This window comes from Gallus gallus, chromosome 5, assembly GCF_016699485.2.
Source record: "Gallus gallus isolate bGalGal1 chromosome 5, bGalGal1.mat.broiler.GRCg7b, whole genome shotgun sequence".
NCBI lineage: Eukaryota > Metazoa > Chordata > Aves > Galliformes > Phasianidae > Gallus > Gallus gallus.
Window position 1 is genome coordinate 42,670,915 of NC_052536.1, and position 23,648 is coordinate 42,694,562.

The 23,648-nt window shown below is 36.6% G+C and overlaps 1 protein-coding gene across 9 annotated transcripts in view; it reads right to left on the minus strand.

Annotated features, from left to right (window-relative positions):
- Positions 1 to 62: 62 nt before the first annotated feature.
- Positions 63 to 23,648, minus strand: part of EML5 (EMAP like 5) — a 114,568-nt gene continuing 90,982 nt past the window's right edge. For 4 of the 9 annotated variants that reach the window (XM_040701559.2, XM_025151285.3, XM_025151283.3 and 1 more), the window contains 12 exons: positions 22,034 to 22,054; positions 18,993 to 19,166; positions 17,389 to 17,597; positions 16,061 to 16,218; positions 14,799 to 14,913; positions 14,131 to 14,319; positions 13,769 to 13,941; positions 12,380 to 12,542; positions 11,369 to 11,472; positions 9,606 to 9,759; positions 8,745 to 8,845; positions 63 to 8,439 (listed from right to left, as the gene is read on the minus strand). In XM_040701559.2, coding sequence (XP_040557493.1) covers positions 8,403 to 8,439; positions 8,745 to 8,845; positions 9,606 to 9,759; positions 11,369 to 11,472; positions 12,380 to 12,542; positions 13,769 to 13,941; positions 14,131 to 14,319; positions 14,799 to 14,913; positions 16,061 to 16,218; positions 17,389 to 17,597; positions 18,993 to 19,166; positions 22,034 to 22,054 — 1,598 coding nt within the window. In that variant the 3' untranslated portion in view covers positions 63 to 8,402. Of the gene's footprint in view, positions 8,440 to 8,744; positions 8,846 to 9,605; positions 9,760 to 11,368; positions 11,473 to 12,379; positions 12,543 to 13,768; positions 13,942 to 14,130; positions 14,320 to 14,798; positions 14,914 to 16,060; positions 16,219 to 17,388; positions 17,598 to 18,992; positions 19,167 to 22,033; positions 22,055 to 23,648 lie in introns of those variants that run through there. The other 5 variants (XM_025151284.3, XM_015287733.4, XM_025151282.3 and 2 more) reach the window with 4 other exon arrangements.

Consider the following 23,648-nt stretch of genomic DNA (forward strand, 5'->3'; position numbering starts at 1 on the left):
GTGGGTGACCATTACAGCCAACGTTGTTAATGGGTACCGTAATGACGGAACGTGGGGAGCAGTAACATGAATGCACTTTTTTATTAAATGTTTCGTATCTGTTGGGGAACTACATTTTCACAAAAATATACAAAAGAATTTCTTTTTACAAATATTTACATTTGATATCAGAAAACAACATTAGCTACATATTTTAAAATTAAATTTGACAAATACAGTCTTGAATTCTGAAACGTAATGCTCCAGGAAATTATTTTTAAGTTTTTTAAATGTGAATTAAAGTACTCGAGGTTCATAATCAAATTTAAAAAAATCTTAATGCAAAAATCTGATGTTTTAATTTATATATATTTTATATATATATATTTTATATATATATATATGCTTTCCTTTAAATAAACATACAACATTGTTACAGGAGATAGATGTTCATGGTGGAAACCAACGTGGAGCACACTTAAACCCATGGTCCTGATGACAGTAATACATGACCATACCTTTGGACTAGATCAAAATACTTTTTTTTTTTTTGGTTAAAGCAAAAGGGATTATCGGACACACCCCATAATGAAACACAACAAATCTAAACAGACAACTGGATTTTAAGCTTAAAGAACTACAGTAAAATATTCTCCTAAAGTGACCTGATGGGAGGAGAATAGCAGAGGATGGGATCGTGGCTTTGTAAGGAACAACGCTGCAATGTTGGGGTTTTTTTTCCCAAGTAAAAGACCTCAAATTATGGGGTTTGTTTATTTGTTTTTCCAACGCCTTCATTAGCTGCCCCTTTCAGAACAAGCTGCCACCGTGAAGTTCTTTTTCCTTTTCATAGTGAGATGACAATTTGTAAGGGCAGGAGCAAACTATCGCTCCCTTCGTTGCTGAATTTCAACAGCTCAGATGTCTTAGTGCCTACTGTAGAAGGTGCAGTGTAAGGCAAGCTGCAGACTCTTTTCTGCTTGCTTTAATAAAAAAAAAGTGACTAAACCCAGCTGTAACGCTAAAAGGGTATATATTTTTAAAGGGGATGAGTCTAACGCAGTTACTTGGATTGTTACATTATTTTAAATGATTGCTGTGGTCTTGAGTGTATGCTTATGTTACATTTTACATTAAAAATGCATCAACTTTCTTCACAAATTAGCAATGCAGCTTTTCCATTATTTTGTATATTATGCCGTCTACTCACAACTGAACTAAAAAGCACAAACTAAGCTCATAATTACCAAATACTGTTCTGTTCTCTTTTTTTGTTTGTTTGTTTCTGGTTTTTGTTTTTTAAGGAGAGAATAGCTACTTGGATTCTGAAAGCACAACACAAAGCTAAGCAGCAGCAAGTAAAGGAAAAACAGAGCAGAGCTATGGAAGGTACTACCCCTACTACCCAACAGCACCAACATTTCACAAAAGTACAGAAAACCATTTTTTTTCCATGCAATTTGTGCCAGCATTCATGCTTGGTGGAAGTTAGATCAATAGTGCCTATGGGAGAGTAATGGCGAAAGATAACAAATGAATTTTTGGATATTATGCGAAGAACTTTCATTTCCTCACAACTGGCTTATAATCCTACAGAGGACTGAAAATAACTGTAGCCCTACTAAATCTCCTTTTCAGAACCAACCAGTGCAATACTCACTTCAATAATCTACATCTTTATCCTTAATCATTCATCTCCTGCTCAGACCAACTGAGAACAGCTGACGATGGCACTGTGTGAAAGCTCTATGAAAGCTGCAGTTACAAGAAACACCCGGGATAACAACATCTGTCCCCTGGGGAAAAAGAACTCATGTTATGAAAGACTGGTAAAGCATGAACAGTGCTACTCCCATAGTTCAACTTGTCAGTTCTTGTCAGCTGGGCCTACTTCAAAGTTGAAATGGTGCAACACAATCCTAAGAATGTAGAGAAGTCAGAGAAGACCTTGAGTCCTAGGCAAATTGTGGGGGCTGCAGTCAGTGCCATTCAGCTCCCAGCAATACTTGAACAGAAAGGGTAGCAAGCTATGGTAGGAGTCAAACACATCTTTGCAACATGGGATCAAAAACAGCCAAAAAATATATATATATATATATTTGCTTTCTTTTCAAATAAGCTCCTACATGACAGCTGTGCCCAAACCAAAGGAGAAGTGCAAGTAAGTAAAAGACAAAATTGCTTTGCAAGGACTTTGGGTTATTCCACAGCAAGCAATCGAAACAAAAAATTCTGGGTTTTGGCTTTTGAAAGAGAAATCCAGACACACACTGCCTCTCATGCCAAACTCAGCTGTCCTCTAGCAGGTTCAGAATAGTTCAGACATTTACGCAGAGATTTGATGTTTCTTACCAAGAGTTGCTACAGATAAAAGTCAAGCTTTGTCACCTCAGTAGCACCTGTACTGAGTTTGGATTTTCAAGGTAAAGCTTACCTTAAGATTGTATTTCCTTATTTTGTCATCACCAATTTGTTCCTACTGATACGTGTTTACAGGCCTACATTACATTCCTCTCCTCTGATTTATTGTACCTACATTTGGAGGCCTAAGACAGAACCACTGCAGGACAGAACCATCCATGGCCTTTGATGGAGGCTGGCTGTGAAGTTTTCCAAAGTATAATGTTTCTTTGGTTTAAACATTTTTGCTTAAAGAAAGCATTTAAGCCCATTTGCACAGGAAACTAAAATAGGGATAAAAAGCAGAAGAGGCCTATTAAGACAAATCCATTCTTGGTTTACGTGGGAAAGATAAGTAGCATTTTAAAATACAATATTAAACTCTTTTACCTGAGCTCTCAAAATCACAAAGCATTTTTCCATCAACACTGTTTTGCTACCAACACGCATATGCTATGCCCATTGGATATATACCATATCCAGTGGTAACTGGCGTCAGCTGCAGCGCCCCTGTGCTAAATGGCTGTCCCATAGATACAGGAGTGGAAAGAGCAAGAAATAAGCATCTGCATCTCCCCCAAAACCAGCAAACAAAGTTGCCAGCAGCCTTTCCCTGAGCACTATTTACTTAACACTACTGTTCTCCAGTCCTCCACAACCCCATGAGCCACCCCTGAAGACCTGCAACCTGAAATAAGATATCTGTTCTTTTCTTAGAGCTGCTCCCCCTCCACCTCTACTGCCAGTCCTTTGGCCTTGCCTTTGCCTATTTCTTTTGTTTCCCCATGTTTCCTTTGCTTCCCACTTTCTCCTTTTCTCTGGGTTTATATTACTGGCTTTCAATTGCTGTTTCCTCCATTTTCCATAGTTTAAAAAGAATACAAAATTATGACAATTGCCTGTTGTCACCATGCTCAGAGAGACCTTGATTATTTTATTTGTTTTTCTCCACACTGTGAGGGAAAAAGAACACCTTCTGTGCCTTTTCTTTTTTCCCCCCTCCTTTTTCTTAAAGTGATTTAGTTGGATTAGTGGCTAAATTGAGTTAACAAAAAACACATCAGAGTTACGACTGTTATGCTGCAAGTAAACTGAGAACGGGGTGGTAACCTGTTCTAGTATCAAATAGACTGGGAAAAAACAAACCCACCCACTAATTATTACTTACTAACAAATGATTTTGGCAAGGTAATCTATTGTGGCTCTTATGCATATTATGCACCTAAAACTTTTTTTTTTTTCTCTCCTGAAACGAGATCTGCAGAATTTAAGCCTGAAGCCAAAGTTAGCTGAAGATCAGAAGCCAGAGAGAACCAAAGAAATGGTTTTGGTCTGACCATGCCACAGTGATCGGTATAAAGAATGCATAGTAGGCTTTGGCAAGCTCACTTATCTATATACATGAGCAAAGAATGAATGGTGCCATAAACTTTAGGAAAACAGAGCAGACTGCAAGGAAGCATAAGAGAACTGTCAGAACAAGGGTATGCAAATGCAATGCAGTGAGTGATGCTAAAATCACAGATGTGACAATTCATTCTGACTTCCCGTTCTGTAGAGTCTAATGGGATGATTCACTCTGTCCAAAATACTGACAAAACAACATTTGTCTACGCTAACATTTGTTTATGTTAACAGAATAAAAAGAATCTTTAAAGATTAAGGCTTGTCCCATCTGTGACGCTGATAATGAAATAGGGAAATACATCATCTGGCCCGCGTAAGAATTGTATTTGAAACCAAGATCCTTAGGCTGTCCCATTATTACACCGTACAGAGCAAAGTGCAATATATTAAGAGTCCCAAGTATAGATCTAGAGTGAAATCCATCTGCTAAAGGAGACGGGCTCTGTTGAGTGCAATCTAGAAAGCAGATGAGATGCAGCACAGACAGGTGCTCAGGGCTTGCTGAAAGAAGGATTCGTTTGCCTTGGCAAACTTGGAAGTCAGAGAAGAGATGACGCAGCAGCTGAGAGAACTGGATCGCAGGTTTAAACTAAGCCACTCTGAATGCTCCCAAAGTTCTGCTCTAGGCACTGAAGCCCTTTATTTTGATCTAGTTTCCAGATTCAGGAGATAAATCATGTCTGCTTTCTTCCTAATGGTGCAATCCCAAGTCAGCATTAAAATGATTTGTGTAAAGTTCAAATCCTGATATTGAGCCAAACTGAAGTTGCTCTGAAGCTCTCCTTCAACTATCAAAACCAAGTTGTAAAGTAGCCTTAATTGTCTGAAGAGCTTTCGTTTGTCTCTAATTTCATATCATCTTCTATGATGATATCTCTATCAAAATCTTCTCTATCAAAATCTGAAACTGTATACGACTACCCTCTTAAGAATGAGAAATTTAAGATTTCAAAACTAAATGATTCAACACATTTGGCTTATTAGTTCTCTCTACCCAAAACTGTGCTCTTCAGGTCCTAAACAATGATAACTTTCAGTTCTAAATGCATTTAATTTTTGTTTGTTCTTAGGAGCTTGATTTGCCTTCTCCCCTTCTCTCTCTTTTGTTTTTCTTCCCCTAAGCATACTTAAGTAGCTTCCAAGATTTTTTTTTTTTTTAGGTGAAATTACATTTTGTTTTCCTTGAAACAGTTCTCTATTTCTCTTTCTCCTTTCAAGAGACCTCAAAACACACCCGAAATTTTGGCTAGCCCTGAAGTGGTCAGGCAGATGGACCAGATGGTTTCTGTAGGTCCCCTTCTAGCTGGCTGTTCTATACTGCTGACTCTAAAGATCCCAAAGATACATGTTTGCTGCTAACCATAATGAGACTTACAAAGACCATTAAACTAGAAAATAAATCCAAGTAAACTAAAAAATAAAAATAAATACAAGTACAGAAAGAAGGTTTGCTTCCACTTCCTTAGCACTGTATAATCACAGAAAAGGCTTTCCCCAGTTCTTGATCAAGTCCTTTAGCCCACTTTTCTTTTCTCCAATGTTTACAAGCACAAGGCTGTGACCAATCCCTCCGCATTCCAGCATCCTCCTCAAAGCACCGTATCAGGTCACGTCAGCCTCTGTCTTCTGAGAACCAGCTACAAGGTCCCAATGTTCACTGACACTGGCAGCCTGCTGCCCTCTGCACAGGTTTCAAGCACCAATCTGGGTGGCAACAGTTAGCAAGTTACTACAGTAGCACTTAATGTAAACAGCAAAGGAGGCACAAAAACAAGCACCATCACGAAGACCACAAAGCTGCCATCTTGAAGCATGCCTGCAGCCAGCTGATTGCACAGAACATTCTTCAAGTGGTCCTCAAGAACAAACCTGCAACTGAGGCCGGACTCACCCCTCTCCTCACCATTCTTGACCATTCCCTGCTGGCTGACCACATTTTACCTTGCAAACCCCTGAGCAGTCTGTCAGGGAAAATACCACTTGCCAAGTTGGCTGCAACAGGCAGAACAAGGCCAGTAGATTTGTTTCTAACACTCTTCAGCTTCCAGCCCCTGCCCCAGCTCCCAGCCCTTTACAGTTGCAATGAGGTTCGGAAGAGAATGAAGAAACAGGGAGAGCTGGAGCTCGGACTGTTGCACTGCCACTCTCAGTCTTGCCCAGCTGCAATCCACCCATCAGTTTTTGCTGGTACTCCACCACCCATGTGACATTTAAGATTTATCAGGACAAGAGCACCAGTGACAAATTATCAGTGGAGAGGCACAGTTAAATTAACAGAGATGGAGGAGAAGAGGACACGATCAAGGATAAGGAACAAAACTTGATGGTCCACATATGTCTAACATCAGATGAAGGTCTACAGAAGATCCTAAGGATGTGAAATACTGAGCCTAGAATTTTGAGGGGAAAACTTCTAAGAGGCTGGAAATGGACTTTGTTCTGGCAGCCTGTGTTAGACAGCCTATGAAGGAGCTCTTAACAGCCATCCAACTTAAACTGATAAAAGGCAATCTTAAAATAGAGGCAGGAAAAAATTTAAGTCAAGTAGTCCTTCACAGATGTGTTTAGAAAGGGAAAGAATTACAGCTATAGCATAGCATATTACAATTGATTTCTCTGGCCAAGATTTAAATGTCAGTTACCAATTTTCACACAAAATATGCAGAGAGGCAACAAGGTTATGATACAAATCAGGTCTTGTCTCATTTCTCAGACACAATTCCCCTATAATCAAATGTGTTACTGATAAGATTTCCCTCTACACTCATGGACCATATTCACAGAGTATTTGATCCTGCAGAATAGCAACTGCATGACTGGCAAGACTTCGTTAAGAAGCATCAAGCCAAGAAATCTGCCAATGGTCTAGTTCATCAACTTCTTTAAACTAAATATTTGTTGTATCTTGATATATAAAACATATTATCTGAGTCTGTGGGACAAGTAGCTTTGTAGAGTATATAAGAAACATTTTTGGATCTAGGAAAGCATGAAAGTCTGGCTCATTAACTTTTTTTCCCCTCCTCTTCTACATGCAAACCCTCCCATTCCCACTAGAACCACCATGCACACAAGATGCTTACAAGAAGAGAAGAGGTTTATGTCACATATCTGGTATAAGAGAATGCAAGAGAGGAATAATATCAAATCTGCTGACTGACCTAAACAAATGGCATCATTAAAGCAACAGTGACTTACACAGACAAAAAGAACTTTATGTTCCTATCAGAATGTAATTGTGAGTAGTGCTGATAATTAGTTACTTCTATTCCCTTCCCTGTTGCATGAGAAAATAACCGCACTGATTAAAAAGACAGGTTCAGTCTGTAGCGCACTGCTATGACATGATTTAGACAAATAGCTGATGAAATCTTCCTCACTTGTACCTCATTTATAGTTTTCAGCTTTTCACCATCACTGAAGTGTTTTTCTTTTCCACCTCAGCTGTGTTGAAGGATAGAATAAAAGCACTTCTGCGAGAGGTGACAGCAGGTCCATTTAAAGAAGCATATGACTGGATGTATTTTACAATCAGGAGAGAAATCTGAGTAGACGCTTATCCCAGCTAGTCCCAACTCTGTTAAAAAGTTAAAATGCACAAAATATAGAGTTTGCAAATTTCATATTCTCTCTGAATTTCACTACGATGCTGAGAAAATAAGTCATATTGCTACGAAATTCTATTTTTGCAACTGGTGATATCCCAAGCCTTATCAGTTACGAAGGTTACAAAATTCTCACTGTAGTCCACATTTCCAGCATAGAGGCTAGCAGCCCAGTCAAGCAGCACAGCAATTACCTCTCTTCCACTGAGAATAACTTTTATTCACAAGGCAAAAATTGGAGTTAGACTTTTAGGTTGTGGGCAAGGCACTCACAATGTGAGCAAATCTGACTTTGCTCACAGAACTAATTTAATGTTTAAGTGCAACAAAAACACTAAATTAGCCACGAAGATCATGCATATCCAGCAGCTTTCACCAGACATGATTGTGACCCAGGCCTCTAAATACAGAAATATTTAAGCCCTAAGGAATCGGCTGTCTTATTTTCTGCTTCATCAAATGATGTTTCCTTTTGATCGGTCATAGAAATATAATTTGCCATTATAATAATTAAACATCTATTAAAATACTATATATTTAAGATTTAATATATGGTTTCTTTCAGTAATAAAATATGGAATACTCTTTTTTCAAGGATATTCAGACCCCAAAACTTAAAGCAGAAACATTCATGCTCAGAATAGATCAATGTACAGTACTAGATCAGAAATAACATCTCTTGATTAAAAACCCAGGATCTTACTGTGATACTGTACATCGACTAACAATTCCCTTTTTTCTTTTATCCATGTTTTTCATTTTCAACATCTGGCAGTGAGTGAAATACAAACCCGGATTACAGAAGTAAATCTAATGGCCTCAGCAAATTTCTTACAGTCTATCCTTCTGACGGACTCTAGATACTTGTCTTTCAGAGACAGACTTCTCTGTGTCTTGGATCAGCACCGTTTCTGAAGCATGCAGGCCACAGTAGAATATCACATTGCAATCCTGGGTATTTCATGCCTGGTACTTCACGCAGTGTCCTCTTTGCAAGTCTCCATGTCTCCCTCAATGAGGCATATGTACACATTTCCAAATAAATAAGCTGCATTTTCAAAAAGAAATTAAATGTAAGACATAACAAAGGCCTAACACAGTCAAAATTTTAAAAAATTGTTTAAATGTATAATGCTTTGAATACAGAAATACACACATTTTAATTTAGTAAATCTTAACTGTTGATATTGACATCTGAGCTACTTATTTTGTTGTATTTACTTCTTTATATACAAACGGAGAAACAAGCATAGAGATTCAGTGATTCCAATTCTGAACCTGAGCTTTATACTGTTATGGATTGTCCCTGTTCACTCCTATACACTTTCAGATAAGAACAGAACAGATACGTACCTGCAGTCGTCCCCTCCAGCACTAACCACGTATCTGTCTCCACTTGTAAATCGAATGTTGGTTAAGTGGGCAGAGTGACCTAAAAATCGTTTGTGTTTTGCCTGAAAAAAAAACCAAAAAAACAAGGAAATGGAAGAGCCTAAATACTCTGTGTCCTTGTAAATCAAACCAAGTAGGCACACGTTTATCTACCATTTTAGTGCATCATAAAGTCGTATAATTCAGAACGCTATATAGGCTTTTGGATGTGAAAGATCTCCTGAAGAAGCACCACTGAGCCACAAAGATAAAATTATCTCCAAATGAGACAGCACCTGTAAATTTGGAGCAATGCTCCAGCTAGCATAAAAATACAAAATACATTTTGTCACATGATAAATGTCTAGGAATTTTTTTATAAAATTTCTAATACTGAAAAGAAATGCTTTTTTTTTTTTACAAGTTACCAATGCAGTGCAGGCTCATATCTTGAAAATTAACGATACTAGTATCAGTGACAAATCTGTAAACACTTCATTCATGGAAATACACGGATGGGACTAAAACTACCAAATGTTTTCCTCATCTGTCAAATGGAGATTGGAGATGCGGATTAGTAAAATTAAGTAAGAAGGTGCTACATGAAGGCAGCCTGGCAAACAGTAGTGACACCTTTCAGAACTTACAGCAAAAGTCACAGTACAGAATGGAAAATCAGGAAAAATGTGAGATGAAGAATGGTTATGAGACTAAAACTAAGGTTATAAAGATGCATTACAAAGCTACAAATTCAGAGAGGAAAATATTTTTATAATAACAACAATACTTTTTTTTTCCTTTTTTTTTTTTTTTTAAATAGCCATGCAAAAAGCAGGTTCTTACGAATTTTTCAGGACACGGAAAGTCAAACAGTTTGACCATGCCAAAATCATCGCCTGTTACAAGGTTGATTCCCGAGTGAGAGACACAGGCACAGTTTACATCAGCTTTTTCAGCATGTCTGGACCAGATTCCAATTACTTCATCACCTAGAACACTGAAACAGAAGAGAGAGAGAGATTCTTCTGGAAACTGCAGGAAAAGAAATACAGTAAGGGAACAGTAAACAGCTCTTATTAATGTAACATGTTTCAGAAAGAATATCATTTTATTCCTGTACATACAAATCTCATATAAAGTTTATTCTGTAATTAATGTTTACATCATCCTATAACTGCTTCTGAACTTTATTTAGTGCTGTAATTCCCCACATACTCTAACAAACAGAAGATGAAATGGACAATACTAACACTGTGCAGTGAGGTGTTTGCAAAAAAAAATTAAGGAAAATTAAAAACAGAATGCTCCAGCATTGCTGGGACAAATAAGTTTTAGCTATCAGAAAACAGTTTTAAAATATATATTGTCACAATGTTTTTGTCTGTACCACTTGTTCATATCCTTAGATGAGAAGGCTCCTTGAGTCCAGTGAAGGTTATTCATTAAATGGAGGTGGCATGGGAGAGGGGGTGGAGGGCAACGAATTAAAAAATACATCTTATGATTCCAAAAAGCACATTAATAGAAAACTTCATTTAAAAACCTTTTCAAAAGTTGCTTTTTATTCAACTGTGCATACGATGTATGTGCATACTTCTAAGAATGCAAAGAAATGACTACTTAATCACTTGTTAACAGGTGTATGACTTGGGAAATTTTCCATGACTTCTTTTTCCTCACAGAGCACAATACAGTATATTCAAATATTTATTTATTTTTACTTCAGATATACTGAGTTGAGTCAGAAAGCACAAGTTTGTTGTGTTCAAAGATGTGACAAAAATGGCTTACCCACAGAGAAATCAAAAGGTAGCACAGTGGTTCAGAGCCCTCTGAAAAACTCATAGTTTTAGTCTGGTCTTGCAACAAAATACTCAGAATTACTACTGATTAACATAATCTATGTGTGTGTTTATTCTCAACTGTTGACTGAGATAGCAAAACAAAAGCAGGCAAGCAGCTGAAAATAAGGCAGAAGAAATCAGATTTGCATAACATGTAAAATAAATGATTGAATATATAATAAAAATGTTATACGATGTGACACTTCATGTAATTTCTAAGTCATTTTTTTAATAAATGAAATAACTTTAAGATTTTAAAAATACTTTTTGTACAACTTTTAATATGCAAATATTATTATGGATTTTAGAATACAGTTACTATTAGTGTGATACTGTGAATAAAACTCAAATCATCAGAATTGTACTGTCTATTATTGTTTTGTACGCTTATCCCCAAATCATTCTTTTGAAACAAAAAAAGCAGCAGGCCAGTTAACTTGCATAGCAGAATGAAAAGCTACTGAGGCCACTATAGATATGATCAAAGGAAGTTAGAGATGATACATAACAAACAGAAAGGCAAACTTTGGAGAGATCAGTTTTTACCTGTCACCTTGACCAGTCAAGCAGCTCTTGTTCTACCAACAGGACATGCTACTTACTTTGTTTTGCTGCCCAGAGCTTATCTGGTAAGTTGCCAGAGCACGTAGGTGCATTAAAGGAAAGTATGTGAATGAAGGGATAAAATACACTTTTAAATAGCAGGTGCTTCTCCTGGAAGTTACAAGCATTTTAACAGGTGTATATCTGTGAATCATTTACCTTGTCCAAGTAGCCCAAGTTATTCTGTCAATCACAGCCTGGTCCACAAGCTGTTTTCCTGAAGGCACTTCATAGACTTGCCTTTTGTAAGACCCAGTAGATACCTTGCAGATGAGCAGAGAAGGGTTAATAGGAATTTAAAATACACGTGCTTGTTTGAAATGATGAAGTTATAATTCAAAGGGGTTTTGAAAAGCATTTTCTTGATAGTACCTCTAAAATTAACTTATCTATGAATAAAGCATCTTGCTCAATGAGTTGAAAACAATAAAAAATCTATGCAAGTATAAGGCAACAGTGAGAAAGTGTAAGAAATCTTCAATTTTAAAATGTCTGATGAAGAAAATATAATTGAAACACACTTCACATTCTGCACATAATGTTTACTCTCTATATTGTGCATGCTGTTATGTACGTGTGCATATCAATAAAGAACATAAAATTAACTTCTATCTTTAAAACTGATATGCAGGTATTTCACTCAGTGTGAAGAGGCAAAGGCATGCTCATGTAATTTCTCTTCTCAGATATGAGCAAAAGACAGAGAACAAAGTATGACTAATTTATTTTGTTTTTAAAAAACGCGTTCCGCCCTGTGGCTGGGAGTTCTACCACCATGGTTTTGTTGGTGCTCTGGGAATGCCAGAACTGAACATAAACATAATGATGGTCAGGGATGTGAAGATCCACAGTTCCCTGAGGCTTACTGAATGATAGACTGTACGGCTTCCTCATTTGAGAGGAAGCACTGAGGAAATAAAAAGGCAGGGAAACACATTACAGTGATTTTGAAATATGTTTTTCCTTTCTGTGCTTATTTCTTGCATTTAAAATCCAGGATAACGATTTTTGTAATCCTCATACCACTACAGTACAGTAACAGTCTCATGGTAGTAACCTCCTACTCCAACATTTCATTGCAAAAGTAGTTTTCAAAGGAGAACACCTGCACAGCATCTGCTGAAAGTACAGTTGCTATTCAATGCACAAGGAACAATTAATGACTGATACCTGGAGATAACAGCTATCTGCAGAGAAGTCCATCTGGATCACAAAACTTGGGATATCCTTGCAATAGCTGACTCGATTTAGCGTGGGGCCCAATGTCAGATCATAAAAATCCACTGCATTCTCACTGGAACCAACTGCTAAATAACGAGAATCTGGGCTAAACCTGAGAAAGAGATTATGAATACGTAAACTTACGATAGTTCTCAAGACAGGTTTGATTTTACAACAGATTCTAATAATTGAGAAGCATAAGAAAAATTGCATTTCAGGCATCTGCTACTCAGAATAGAAGGAAGAGCTTTTTGTTGGTTTTTTCTTTGGTCTGCTAAGCAAAACGACTTGTGAAACTAAATTTTGGGGCACTGCATATACATTAGAATGTGGCAATAATTTTGGTAGAGCTGTCATATGTAAGTGAGCAAGGAACATCTCTGTAAGAATTCAGTTCACTGTCTCATCACTGTCATCATCCCAGTGTACTAACAACTGTGACACATCCTCGATGACTTTGACTCTAAAGCTATACTTACAAGGCTACAAGATAAAAAAAAAGTGAAATGACTTAATTAAAGAAACTGCAGATCTTCTAGATGAAACTTACTAAGTAAAAACACTTGAAATCAAATCTTTCATCTGTACAAATTCCTCACAGTAACATTTGTGTTATAAGGGAATTTCCTTATTTCTGTTGTCTTCAAGACATAGCCTTCTGAGTCCAGCAAGCCCTATCTCTCAGTGGGGGTTCTCCTCCCTCCCACAGCAGGGTGCCTGCTAGTCTCCAGAAGTTCCTTTGAGCCAAACGTGACTAATTTATCTAACAGAAGGAAAAGTCTTGTACTCCTTTAAGGGGCTTTTAACTGACCAAGGAAACAGAAGCAAAGATTTGTTCTGAATAAATTCATTTTAACAAAACATAACTAGTAACAAACTGACACAGAGGCAACTTCCATGGCTTCTCACAATCCAGTCATGTAAACGTCTGATCTCATTTAACCTCCTACACATTGTCTTACCCTGCTCTTTCTCACACCTTCTGACCTGCCCTGTGCTTATGATAGTCTCTTCCTATTTCTTGTTTACTTCCTCTGTCCTTTTTCATTTCAACTGATCTCCAATTCTTGGCAGTATCACCTGAAACTCTCGCCATATAGAGGGCCTGGTTTTGACTGCTAATTATTTATTTCTTAAGTGCACGTAGCTCATCCTTCCTTTTTACTCCAGGTACAAGAATAATCACACCAACTCCATAATGCATGCACTGATTCCAGTGCTCTGAAACGTCACTGCAATCCTCCTCAGAAAGTACGCAATTAAATTATATTTTTCAAAAATCAAAAGAATAGAAATGTCAAGGATATTATAGTATACAAATTCATTGCATTTTCTGACCTGATATCTTGGATAGCTGATCTTCTATCTCTTTTTTTTCCCCAAATTTTCAGAGAGGTCACAAGCAAGATAATAAATTCTCCATTTTTCATGCCAATAGCTACCATATCACCTTCTGGGCTGTAACAGACAGTACGAGCTGCGTGCCCTAAGCTGACTTTGTTCAGCATCTTCTGTGAAGGAATAAAAATTCAGAAGAGTAAATGTTTCTATTTGTTCTTATTTCAAAAGTACTTTATTTTTGTAATATCACATGAATTATTCTCAGAATAGATTTAAAAGCAAGTTTTGAGTCTGCACCATCACCACAAGTCTAGGATTGTTTTTTCTTTTTCCCAAAACAACTGATCATCAACACCTACCTTTTCAGCAATATCCCAGAGTCGTACTGTGCCATCTTCTGCAGCAGAAAGGAAAAAATCTCTGGAAGGATGTGTTGCTAGGCCCCAGATTGGTCCATCCATATGACCATTAATTAAAATGTTACATGCAGCATTTTTTTCTCCAACTTCAATTATTTCAGCATTTCTTGTGCCAACAAGAATTTTTCCCTTGAACAACAGTAAAAGAATTATCTCTGATATAATACATTAACTACTTGTGATTGATATTAATAAAGATATATATCAAAGCTATGCTTATGTTAAGAAAATCTGCTCAAATCAACTAATCAAAGCTAATTTACTTTTTAAACTCAGCTATGATCTATTGAAGTAGAAAGAAGTATGGAAGTGGTATCAGATGACTTATTGCTTGGCAGTCAGATATTTGAAATGTGAAAAAAATATAAAACAGAAATTCTTTGGTAGTCTACAATCAAAATATATAACGAACATCAACCTAATTCAGACTAAGGTCTCCTAAAGTACATTTCTTTTTCCTGTTCTTAAGTCAGTTGTAGACATCTTGCAGCAAAACTTTTAGTTTCAAATACCAATTATCAGAGAAAGTGGAAGGAATTTGCCATATTTTTAATGCTATAGATCAACCCACAAGTTATAAGCTTTATTTCAAACAATGATTCCTTTACCTTGCCCCTACAAACAGAGCGAACACAGTCAGTTATTTGTCCTGTCTCCAGTCTGAAGGCACGACATCGTTTCAATTCTTGATCCCATAGTTTAACAGCTCCTCCTTCCTTTGATCTATTGTCAAAGTATGAACAAGCGTGAGCATAATGGCTGGCACAAAAAAGACAATTAATATATGAAAGAAATATATATAAATGAATGTAATCTACTGTAATCGATGCATTTTAGTCTGTTTTAAATCATTAAAGACCCATTAGCTTTTACTGAACAGGTGAGGGTCTGTACTGAGCCTGCTAGCTAAGCAAGAAATACTGATTCAAAGTCCTCATTGCACTACTTTAGAGAAAAAGCTGAAAGATGGCCACTTTTAAGCCTAGTTTAAATTAGTAGCTCTCAGTGAATTTGTCTAGTCAAAGGAGCATTTAAGTACATGAACAAATTGCCATCTTATTATTAGGACTGACAACATTTATCAAAATTTTTCCTGTTTTCCTCAATTACACATCTTCTACTACATTTGCTGTGAAATAAATTGCAAAACATATGGGAGAAAAATCACACAATGTTAACTACGTGAGATAACAAGCTTGAGTGTTAATCATCAAAGCACAAAGTACTCCTCTCATTTTCCAGTGAAGAACAGAAATGAATCAAAAGCGTTTTCAGAAAGGAGTAAATATTTTAATGAAAGCATTATAAATCTGGCATTTCCAGTTGAGACAGGACATATGTTTAATTTGTTTTCAAAGAGAAAAATCTGTCCTAACAGAAAATGTAACATTCCATAATGCTGAGCAACTCAGATTATGGAAGAAACTCTGACAAAGAACTCCAAAAATTTTCATCACAGTTACTGCTATTGTACTATTATTATTAGAAGAAGTGCAATAGAATATAAATTGCTAGTACTTGCAACACAATATGTTTTGACAAATGATTTGTTGTCACACTTAAAGAGAATGTATCAAAAGAGGCTGGTGTACCGAAATTAAGAAGGCCAAGGTGGAACTAAACACACAATTTTCCTAAAGGTAGAATTTGTTTTGTGTAATTTCAGTGCTTCAGTACTTGAGTACATACTTGAAGCACATGAAGTGGTGGCTTTGGAGATAGTAGTTGCTAGTTAGGGATCCTAAGGTGACTACTCTCCAAGCTTTGATGTCTCAATCAGCTGCTCAATGTTAGAAGGGATTAATCCAAACCTTTTTTAGAGAATACATGTGCATGCAGGAGAAAATAAATAAATAAAAAGATGACTCACGGCCTTTCCTTGCCTCCTGTAACAATCAAACCATCTCTCAACGTGGTGTACATTGTGAAAACTGGTCCATTGTGAGCTTTGGCCACAATTCGTATCAACACATGATCTTTCCAAACACAAACATCTCCACTGATAGTACCTGTAAATGTCAAGTTATTCTGAAAAGAGGAAAAATACACTCAACAATTGATTCTGAGCAAGGCAGGAAGAAGAATATTCAGAAACACAGATCACAACCATTTGCTTTTATGCTAGATTGCCCTTTTCAATTTTTCTGCTTGTTTAGAGCAACCAGTTGTGGAGGAGATGCAAGATACAGGTCAGAATGAGCTGTTGTATGCTTTCTTGAAATCTGATATGTATGGTTTCCTTGTCGCCATTAGGCTCCACACTGCAGAAAGAAATGCAGTGACTTAAAATTCAGCCACAGTGTAATCTACATTTTCAGTTTATCAAGTGTGCACAAATATCATTAAAGAAGCAGAAAACCAGGAGCAGTTTTGACACTTCCCACAAACAGGCAATCTGCACCTTTCTGCTATGTGCATTATGACTTTAGTAACCAGTAGTTTATGAAGAAAGCAGTCTGTTTTAGAATAAAGTTGTGTGTTTCCCTTTATTTCTGGCTCCTTGTTTTTTGAAGGTAATTCAAATAATTATTTCTGATATTTAAGGCCAATTTCTTAGGACATACTATAGACTAACAGGAACTGGTTATTGAGCAAAACTGTTTTATTAAGTGAAGAATCCTCAAATTCAGTGTCTCATATAGTATTTTAGTATTCGTATAGATTCAGTAAGAACACTTTCCTTGAATTGGGTGGTGTTGATGTTCTACATTCTTATTAAAAGGGTCAGGGCAGTGGCCTCTAATAAATGAGTAAATTGAAGAGGACTGAAAATGAACTTGGGAGCAAACCCTCTGATCATCCTCACAACATAACTGTTTGGTTGTTTTCAACCTTTGTTTCAGAGCACCGGAACCAACTCTTCTGAGACAACATCAAGGAAGAGCAGTGCTTCCAGAACTGTTTGGCTTTATTCAGTTTGCACATCTTTTTACAAAATCCTCACGAGCTTTGCATCCTCAAAGAAGCTCATACCTCACTCCAGAACATTCTGCATACAGACCAATTTACACACTAAGTGTATTAGTCAGTATTAGTTCTTAAATAAAAAAACAGAAATGCTAAACTGAGTTTAATAAGACAAGTGATACAACCATTAGCAGGATAGTACAGTCTCGTTTGAATTGGAAAAAAAAAAACAACAGAGAAAAGTCAATAATTTTTGTATGCATACACTTTATAATAGTTTAAGGTACGTACAGCTCCAAAAGCTACAGACAGCATTGTCTGCATTCGGGCATCTTCTATGGAACTCAGTAGCCCTTTTTTACTGAGAAGCGCTCTTCCAGCCAGTGTCCAGAACCTCACGTGTTTCACTCCCACAGAAACAAACTGGGTATCTGAGTCTGGTCTGAATTCTGCTACAAATATACGCTGGTTATGACCAGCTCGGCTGGCAATTTTGGCACCTGGCAGAAAGAAAATAGACTTTTAACATTCACCAAGAAAAATATACATCTATGGCAATATTTATTTCTTTATTTGTTCAATCTGGAGAATGATGATTCATCCAAGGCCACACAGGTCATGAAGAAAAGCAAATTCTGCTCCTAAATTAAAATTAAGCTAGAAATGATTTAGTAAGACCTAGCGTTGAGGTGTAACACCTAACAAATGTGCTCTCTACTTATAAATTTCAATTTCCTCAAGAATGTAAGAGAATTAGGAGCATAGCTCCAAGTAAGTATTCATCTTCTCTTACATTACCAGGAATCCTCTAAAATTGACAGACTGTGTACAAACTACAAGAGACTAATGAAAGATCTCCCTGAAAATTTTCTCTAAAGATTTTTTATTTCTTTCTGGAGAAAATGCAGAAACTGACTTCATTACATAATGACTGCAATGTAATATTCTTCCAGTCTTTTCAGAGTTATTACAATTTCAATCCATGCATGTTAAGATTCCTCAATACTTTTATGACCTGAAAAAGGCATTTTGTTACCTAGCCTCCTCTGGTACTTAGCTCTTTCCAGGGCATTTTTTTCTTAGATGCCATGCTGAAGCTGAATCATCTCATAAAGATGATCATAGATATATTCTTACTGAAAGGGCAATGAATTGCTACGCATGCTTTCACCACAAATGTGTATAACATACATATTTGACACTGCATCCAGAGACAAGCTGTGGAGGATTATTTGCATGATTTATAAACTTCTGAGAGACCCTAGCTGATTAGCGGAAATCTCTGAAGTAAGAGGAAGTAAATCAACAAGTCTAGAGAATCAATTTTGAAGCCTGGGCGCAGCTTTTCCAGACAGGAGGCAGATGACCAAATGGCTTTATCCTAAATCTTGACTCATGTAACATCACTCTGAAAAACTCTAGCGTAACTTAACACACAAATAATGTAGTGGCACAGAGGAGCTATGCTAGTGTCATGTTTCTGCAGTGTTCAACTTCTAGAACATTATTTTAGGTGTAAAGCAAATAATCAGACTTTAGAGAACAGAAAATTTAATCTGGAAGTAAAAAAGATATTTATAAACGGTAAAAACCAAGCAGAAAAGGAATGACTTTTTTTTTTTTTTTTTTTAAGATGAATATGATTCTGTTTAATTCTATTTGTAAATCAGTGAACCACGTTGATCTTAACCCAGCAGCTCGATATGAGGTATATTTAGCAGTTATTAAAACAGATAAGTACAGTTAGCTTGCCTCTTCTTACAGGGTGTAGAGCACAGCATTTATCACAATAATTATCTATGTGCTGATATTTTTTATGTTACGGTTGTCTTTGCCTCAACCCAATATACTTCAAACAACATAAACAAATTCTACAAAAATAATCACTTTCCTACCTTCCTGCCACTTCCAAATGGTAATGGTATGTTCAGGATCAAGCCCTACAGAGAGCAGCAGTTTGCCAGTGGCACTGAAACTGACTGAGCAAACTCCCTTTGAGTGGTAGCACCGCAGTACTGATAATGTCTGTTTGTTCATTGCATCCCACACATGAATAGAAGGAGCTGTAGCTACACAAACATGAAAAAAAGTTAATTAGTGTACATTTTAACAGTGTCTAATGATTTTCTTTCCGAAGTATTTTTTTTTTTTTTAATAAGACAAAAAATATATATATTCTTATCAGACAAAAAGAAAATAAGAAAAGAAAGAAAGGAGATTTTGGCCCCTCTTCAGAAACCAATTTCATGCAAACAGGCTCCTTAAGCCAGGACTAAAATGTTGGTCTCGTTACACTATTGGAGATATAAACGTTGCTTAATGTTTTATTGGACTTACAAAGCTCTGCAAAATCTCTTAATGAAAGCCTTCTTCTCCTGTTTTTATTCTAGAAATGCTCAGCTCAACATGCTAACTCAAGCCTCTACAAATAGTGAGTAGACCACCAGGAACGTAATTTCTATATAGGGCTTTTGGACAACTGATAGATTCTGAGAAATCAGTTTACAGTGCAAGACCAAAATCTCCTTTTCTACAAAATGGCCATCTGTCTGAAATGCATGCTCTCTTGGGAGAACACCAACTGATTATTCAGTTTGCTCACTGAAGTAGAAGAACTAGGGTATTTAACTTAGTTTGTACTGTTTAGACTGCAAGCTCTGCAGTTAGAACCATCTTTCCGTACTACTGATGTATGTGATTATTTCTAATATGATGACAGCTAGTGTTTTTTTCCAAATGTAATGCCTTCTCTGAAGATCTTACAATCCAATTGTAGTTCATAATCTCTGAGAAGCATTCAGGGCATCTTCAGGACAGTAAGAGTCTCTCTGAAACTTCATTCCTTCTACTCTCAAACAAATCTGCAGACCTGGGAGGTTACCGGTTGCTGTCTAAGACCCAGATTCATGGAAAAAGATCTATTTCAGCTCCTGACTACATGTTTGTAATTAGCTAAACCTAGCCTCCCAAAGGCACCCATATAATGAGAAAGAGTGCACACAGGGACTTATGTAAAATTTTAGTCACACGAAACGAAGTTTTTGAGCATAACTCCACATCTATTGCCAAAGAACAACAAAACACATCTAAAGCCAAAGAACGCTTTAGAACAATCTCTTACTTTCTTCTGTTTCCCACAATTTTCTCCTATGACACCAACATTCATTTATCATCGCTATTTGAGAAGTACTACATTTATATGCCATTAAAACAGAAAGGGCAAGGTTTGTCGATAATTGTCATGCCTCAAAACAAGCTCCCTGCTGTCCTGACAGAACCTTAAGCTCCTTTAAGTCTACAAACTGTGTTGTTTTTCCTATTTTTTCCTCTCAGCTCTCCCTTTGGTAACACATGATATTGCCCTTGACCTCCCATATAAACTCTACTGAATTTTCTTCTAGGTTGGCAGACAAAAACCTTCACCTAGATTTCATAAATAACAACTGATAAATAACAACTTATTTTCAGAGCAAGACTTGAAGCGCAGAGAGCACTGACTTGAGTCTTCCTACTTGACTGTGTTCTTCTGTAAGTCTCTGACCTTACTTCGTGTTCTGGTTGCAGAATAATGAAGTTGCTCAACAACTCCTCTCTAAAGAGAGATTTTCTAACGTGTGTTCTCCCTATGGGAGAAGTTAAAGCTACCACGGGCTGACAGGACAAAAAATATCTTCAGTAAGATGAAACAAATCAATACCAAGACATTATGAAACTTAATTTGCCAGTCCAGCCTATGACAAACATCACTGCTTCAAAAACCCCTGAATCACCACAGAAAACCATAACTAGAAAAGTCAAAGTTATTGAGAAGAAGGGTGCCAAATATCCATCAATAAATTTCAAGTGAAATAATCTGTATCTTTATAATGAAAGCAGCCAGCAGCTTGGATTCCAGACTAATGGTTCCGTAAAGAAGAAAAAATAAGAGTATTGGTTTCAGGCAGTGACAACAGAATTTAGTAATATATACAAGCTCAAAGTAAAGTTGCAATAGGAAAACAGCAAGTGAGAAGGAAAGTCTCCAAGCATTATATGCAGCAATAGAGATGTTCTTTTACATTAAAAAACCATATAATCACTGCTTATTATATACAATTTAAAAGTGTAGGAAAAGGTACCTATATTCTTCCTCCCATCCTTAGAGCAAGCACAATTTGGCATATTTGAAAGAAGTCAACACACATTAAAAATGCCAATGTACATCTGTTCTTCAAAGAACAATCTTTAGATGCACACGAAGATTACTTTACTCTCTAGGTAGACATTAACACATATTTATGCATCTCTGAAGATATGTCATAAGACAATTATGGCTGCCCAACAATGAACTCAGTCACACATGATGGTGATGATTTTTTAAGGTTACATTTGAAAAAACACACACTAATAAAAATAGCTCAGTCAAGACTGTCAAACTGTCAAAGACCCAAAATGATACATTAAAAACTGACACAATAAAAAGCATTTTGGATAAGTGGTAATACGTGCATGACAAGCAAACATAAATGTGAAAGGTGATTGCTTTATTCACTCAGTCACGTAGGCCTCCTCAATGGAATTTACTTTGAAAATGTGTAATTAAAACTATATTCAATTAAGTATCTAAAACAACTGTTAATGGTCAGCCCCAACATGCCTACTAAACCTGCAAACATCCAGAGGAATGCTACAGTAGCAGTATGTATTAGAACTCACTAATCACTGGTCAATAAGAAGGGAATGTGTTACAACAAAATAGGTATTGCGTTCTAACACTTTGATTTTTAATGTTCTAATATCTACAGTTTGCTGAGATATTGCTGTTTATGTTCAGTGTTAACATACAGGGTTTTAATAAACTAAAATGAATTCATGTCATTTATTGCTCTATAAAATTGTAGATGGCTACTAGATAGGCTAACTACACCTGAAGATGTTAAAATTTTATTTCCCTTACCTGACATATCTGCTGAGTCTCCTGTAATGGAAAAGCAGCAGAAAAATAATTAGATCAGAAATAAGATAAGTGCTAAAGAAAATATATGCCATATTTAGTGTAATTTCTTAACACACACTTTGATGTCATCTCCTTGCATTGCAGCAGCATCAATACTGCGTTTCGTGTTAAAGATGAAAGATTACTGATAAATGCTGGTCACATTGGAAATATAAATTAGTAGAGTGAATATGTTTTAATTTCTATTTGAGTTACAACACAATTAATTTCATTTTGCTGTATGAGGGCTGCTCTGAAAGTAGTGCCTCCTAGTTTATTATGTTGGTCCACAACATAAGAGGTGGATGTCGGTGGTACAGCAGTAGAGGCTGCATCTTCCCACCCTTATTCCATTAAATTTTGTTGCTGTGTGACAGATGGCAGCAGGAGGGCAGTGATGCAGTGGGTAGTGTGTCTCAGCAGTGGTGACATGAAAGACAAGCCACATTCCAGACAGCCATGCTCAGCTCTTATACCATGACGTGAAGAGCGTCTCTATCAGCTTGTCCACACGAATTGGCAGATTATGTCCAGGGAGCTGAACATCAGCTTAAATGCATTGGAAACAATGGTGGCAATGTTGGAACATTGCAAACTATACACCTTAGGGTCTCCTAAATGTTCACACAGGAACAGAAAGAACCCTGTATGTAAGTTTGTCAAGACCTTTTGAACCGATGCAAGGCTGAAGGTGACAGTTTTCTGGATAGCATTGTTACTGGTGACAGTACACCACTATGAACCGGAGTCAAAGCAGCAGTCCATAGTGTGACAATATGGGAATTCGCACTGAAGCAAAGGCTCAAGTGCAGATTTTTATGAGCATGACATGCAGGCTCTTGTTCATTGCTAGTGAAAACACATAGCTAATGCTGGTGACTGTGTTGAAAATAGTGTTTTGTAGCTGAGAATTTGCTCTATCAAATAGTGCTCATGCTCTATGTGTCCATTGTAGTTAATGGAAATAAATAGGAGGCATTACTTTTGGAACAACCAACTTACTTCAAGTCTCTTTGCCAAACTCTAAATAAAAAACCCTACTGTATATGTTATTGATATCTTAAGAAATGAAGTGGAAAAAATGTCATTTGCTATTCTGTTAATAAGTAATGTTTGAGTCTGACCTGACAAGTGGCAAATACACTCAATGATCTTCTAGAAGCATGGTAAGAAATCAGGATTATAGGTTCAGGTATTGGTAAATACTACGAAAATGCTACATAAGAGCACTGCAGTTTAGAAATGCTTGAAGTTAGTATCTCTGTAAATTTTTGAAGGTTTAAATCACAATAGTGAAGTTGTGTTTATACCAGTCATACCAGTAGGACAAGTAGCAGCAGCTTATTAAGTTCTTCGTGAAATCTGTACATCTTAATGTCTGTTTGCAATTTAAAAAACATGTGTTGGAAGATATTTTGATGCCATTTTATTTGTTCAGATGTATTTTTTTTTTCTTACAAAGAATTCTGTAATTAGTTTTCAAGTGTCGTCTGCTCCTGATTTATATCCCTTAATTCATATTATGAATGAACTGAAATTTTTCTATTGGTAGTTGATGTAAACTATGGAATAAAAA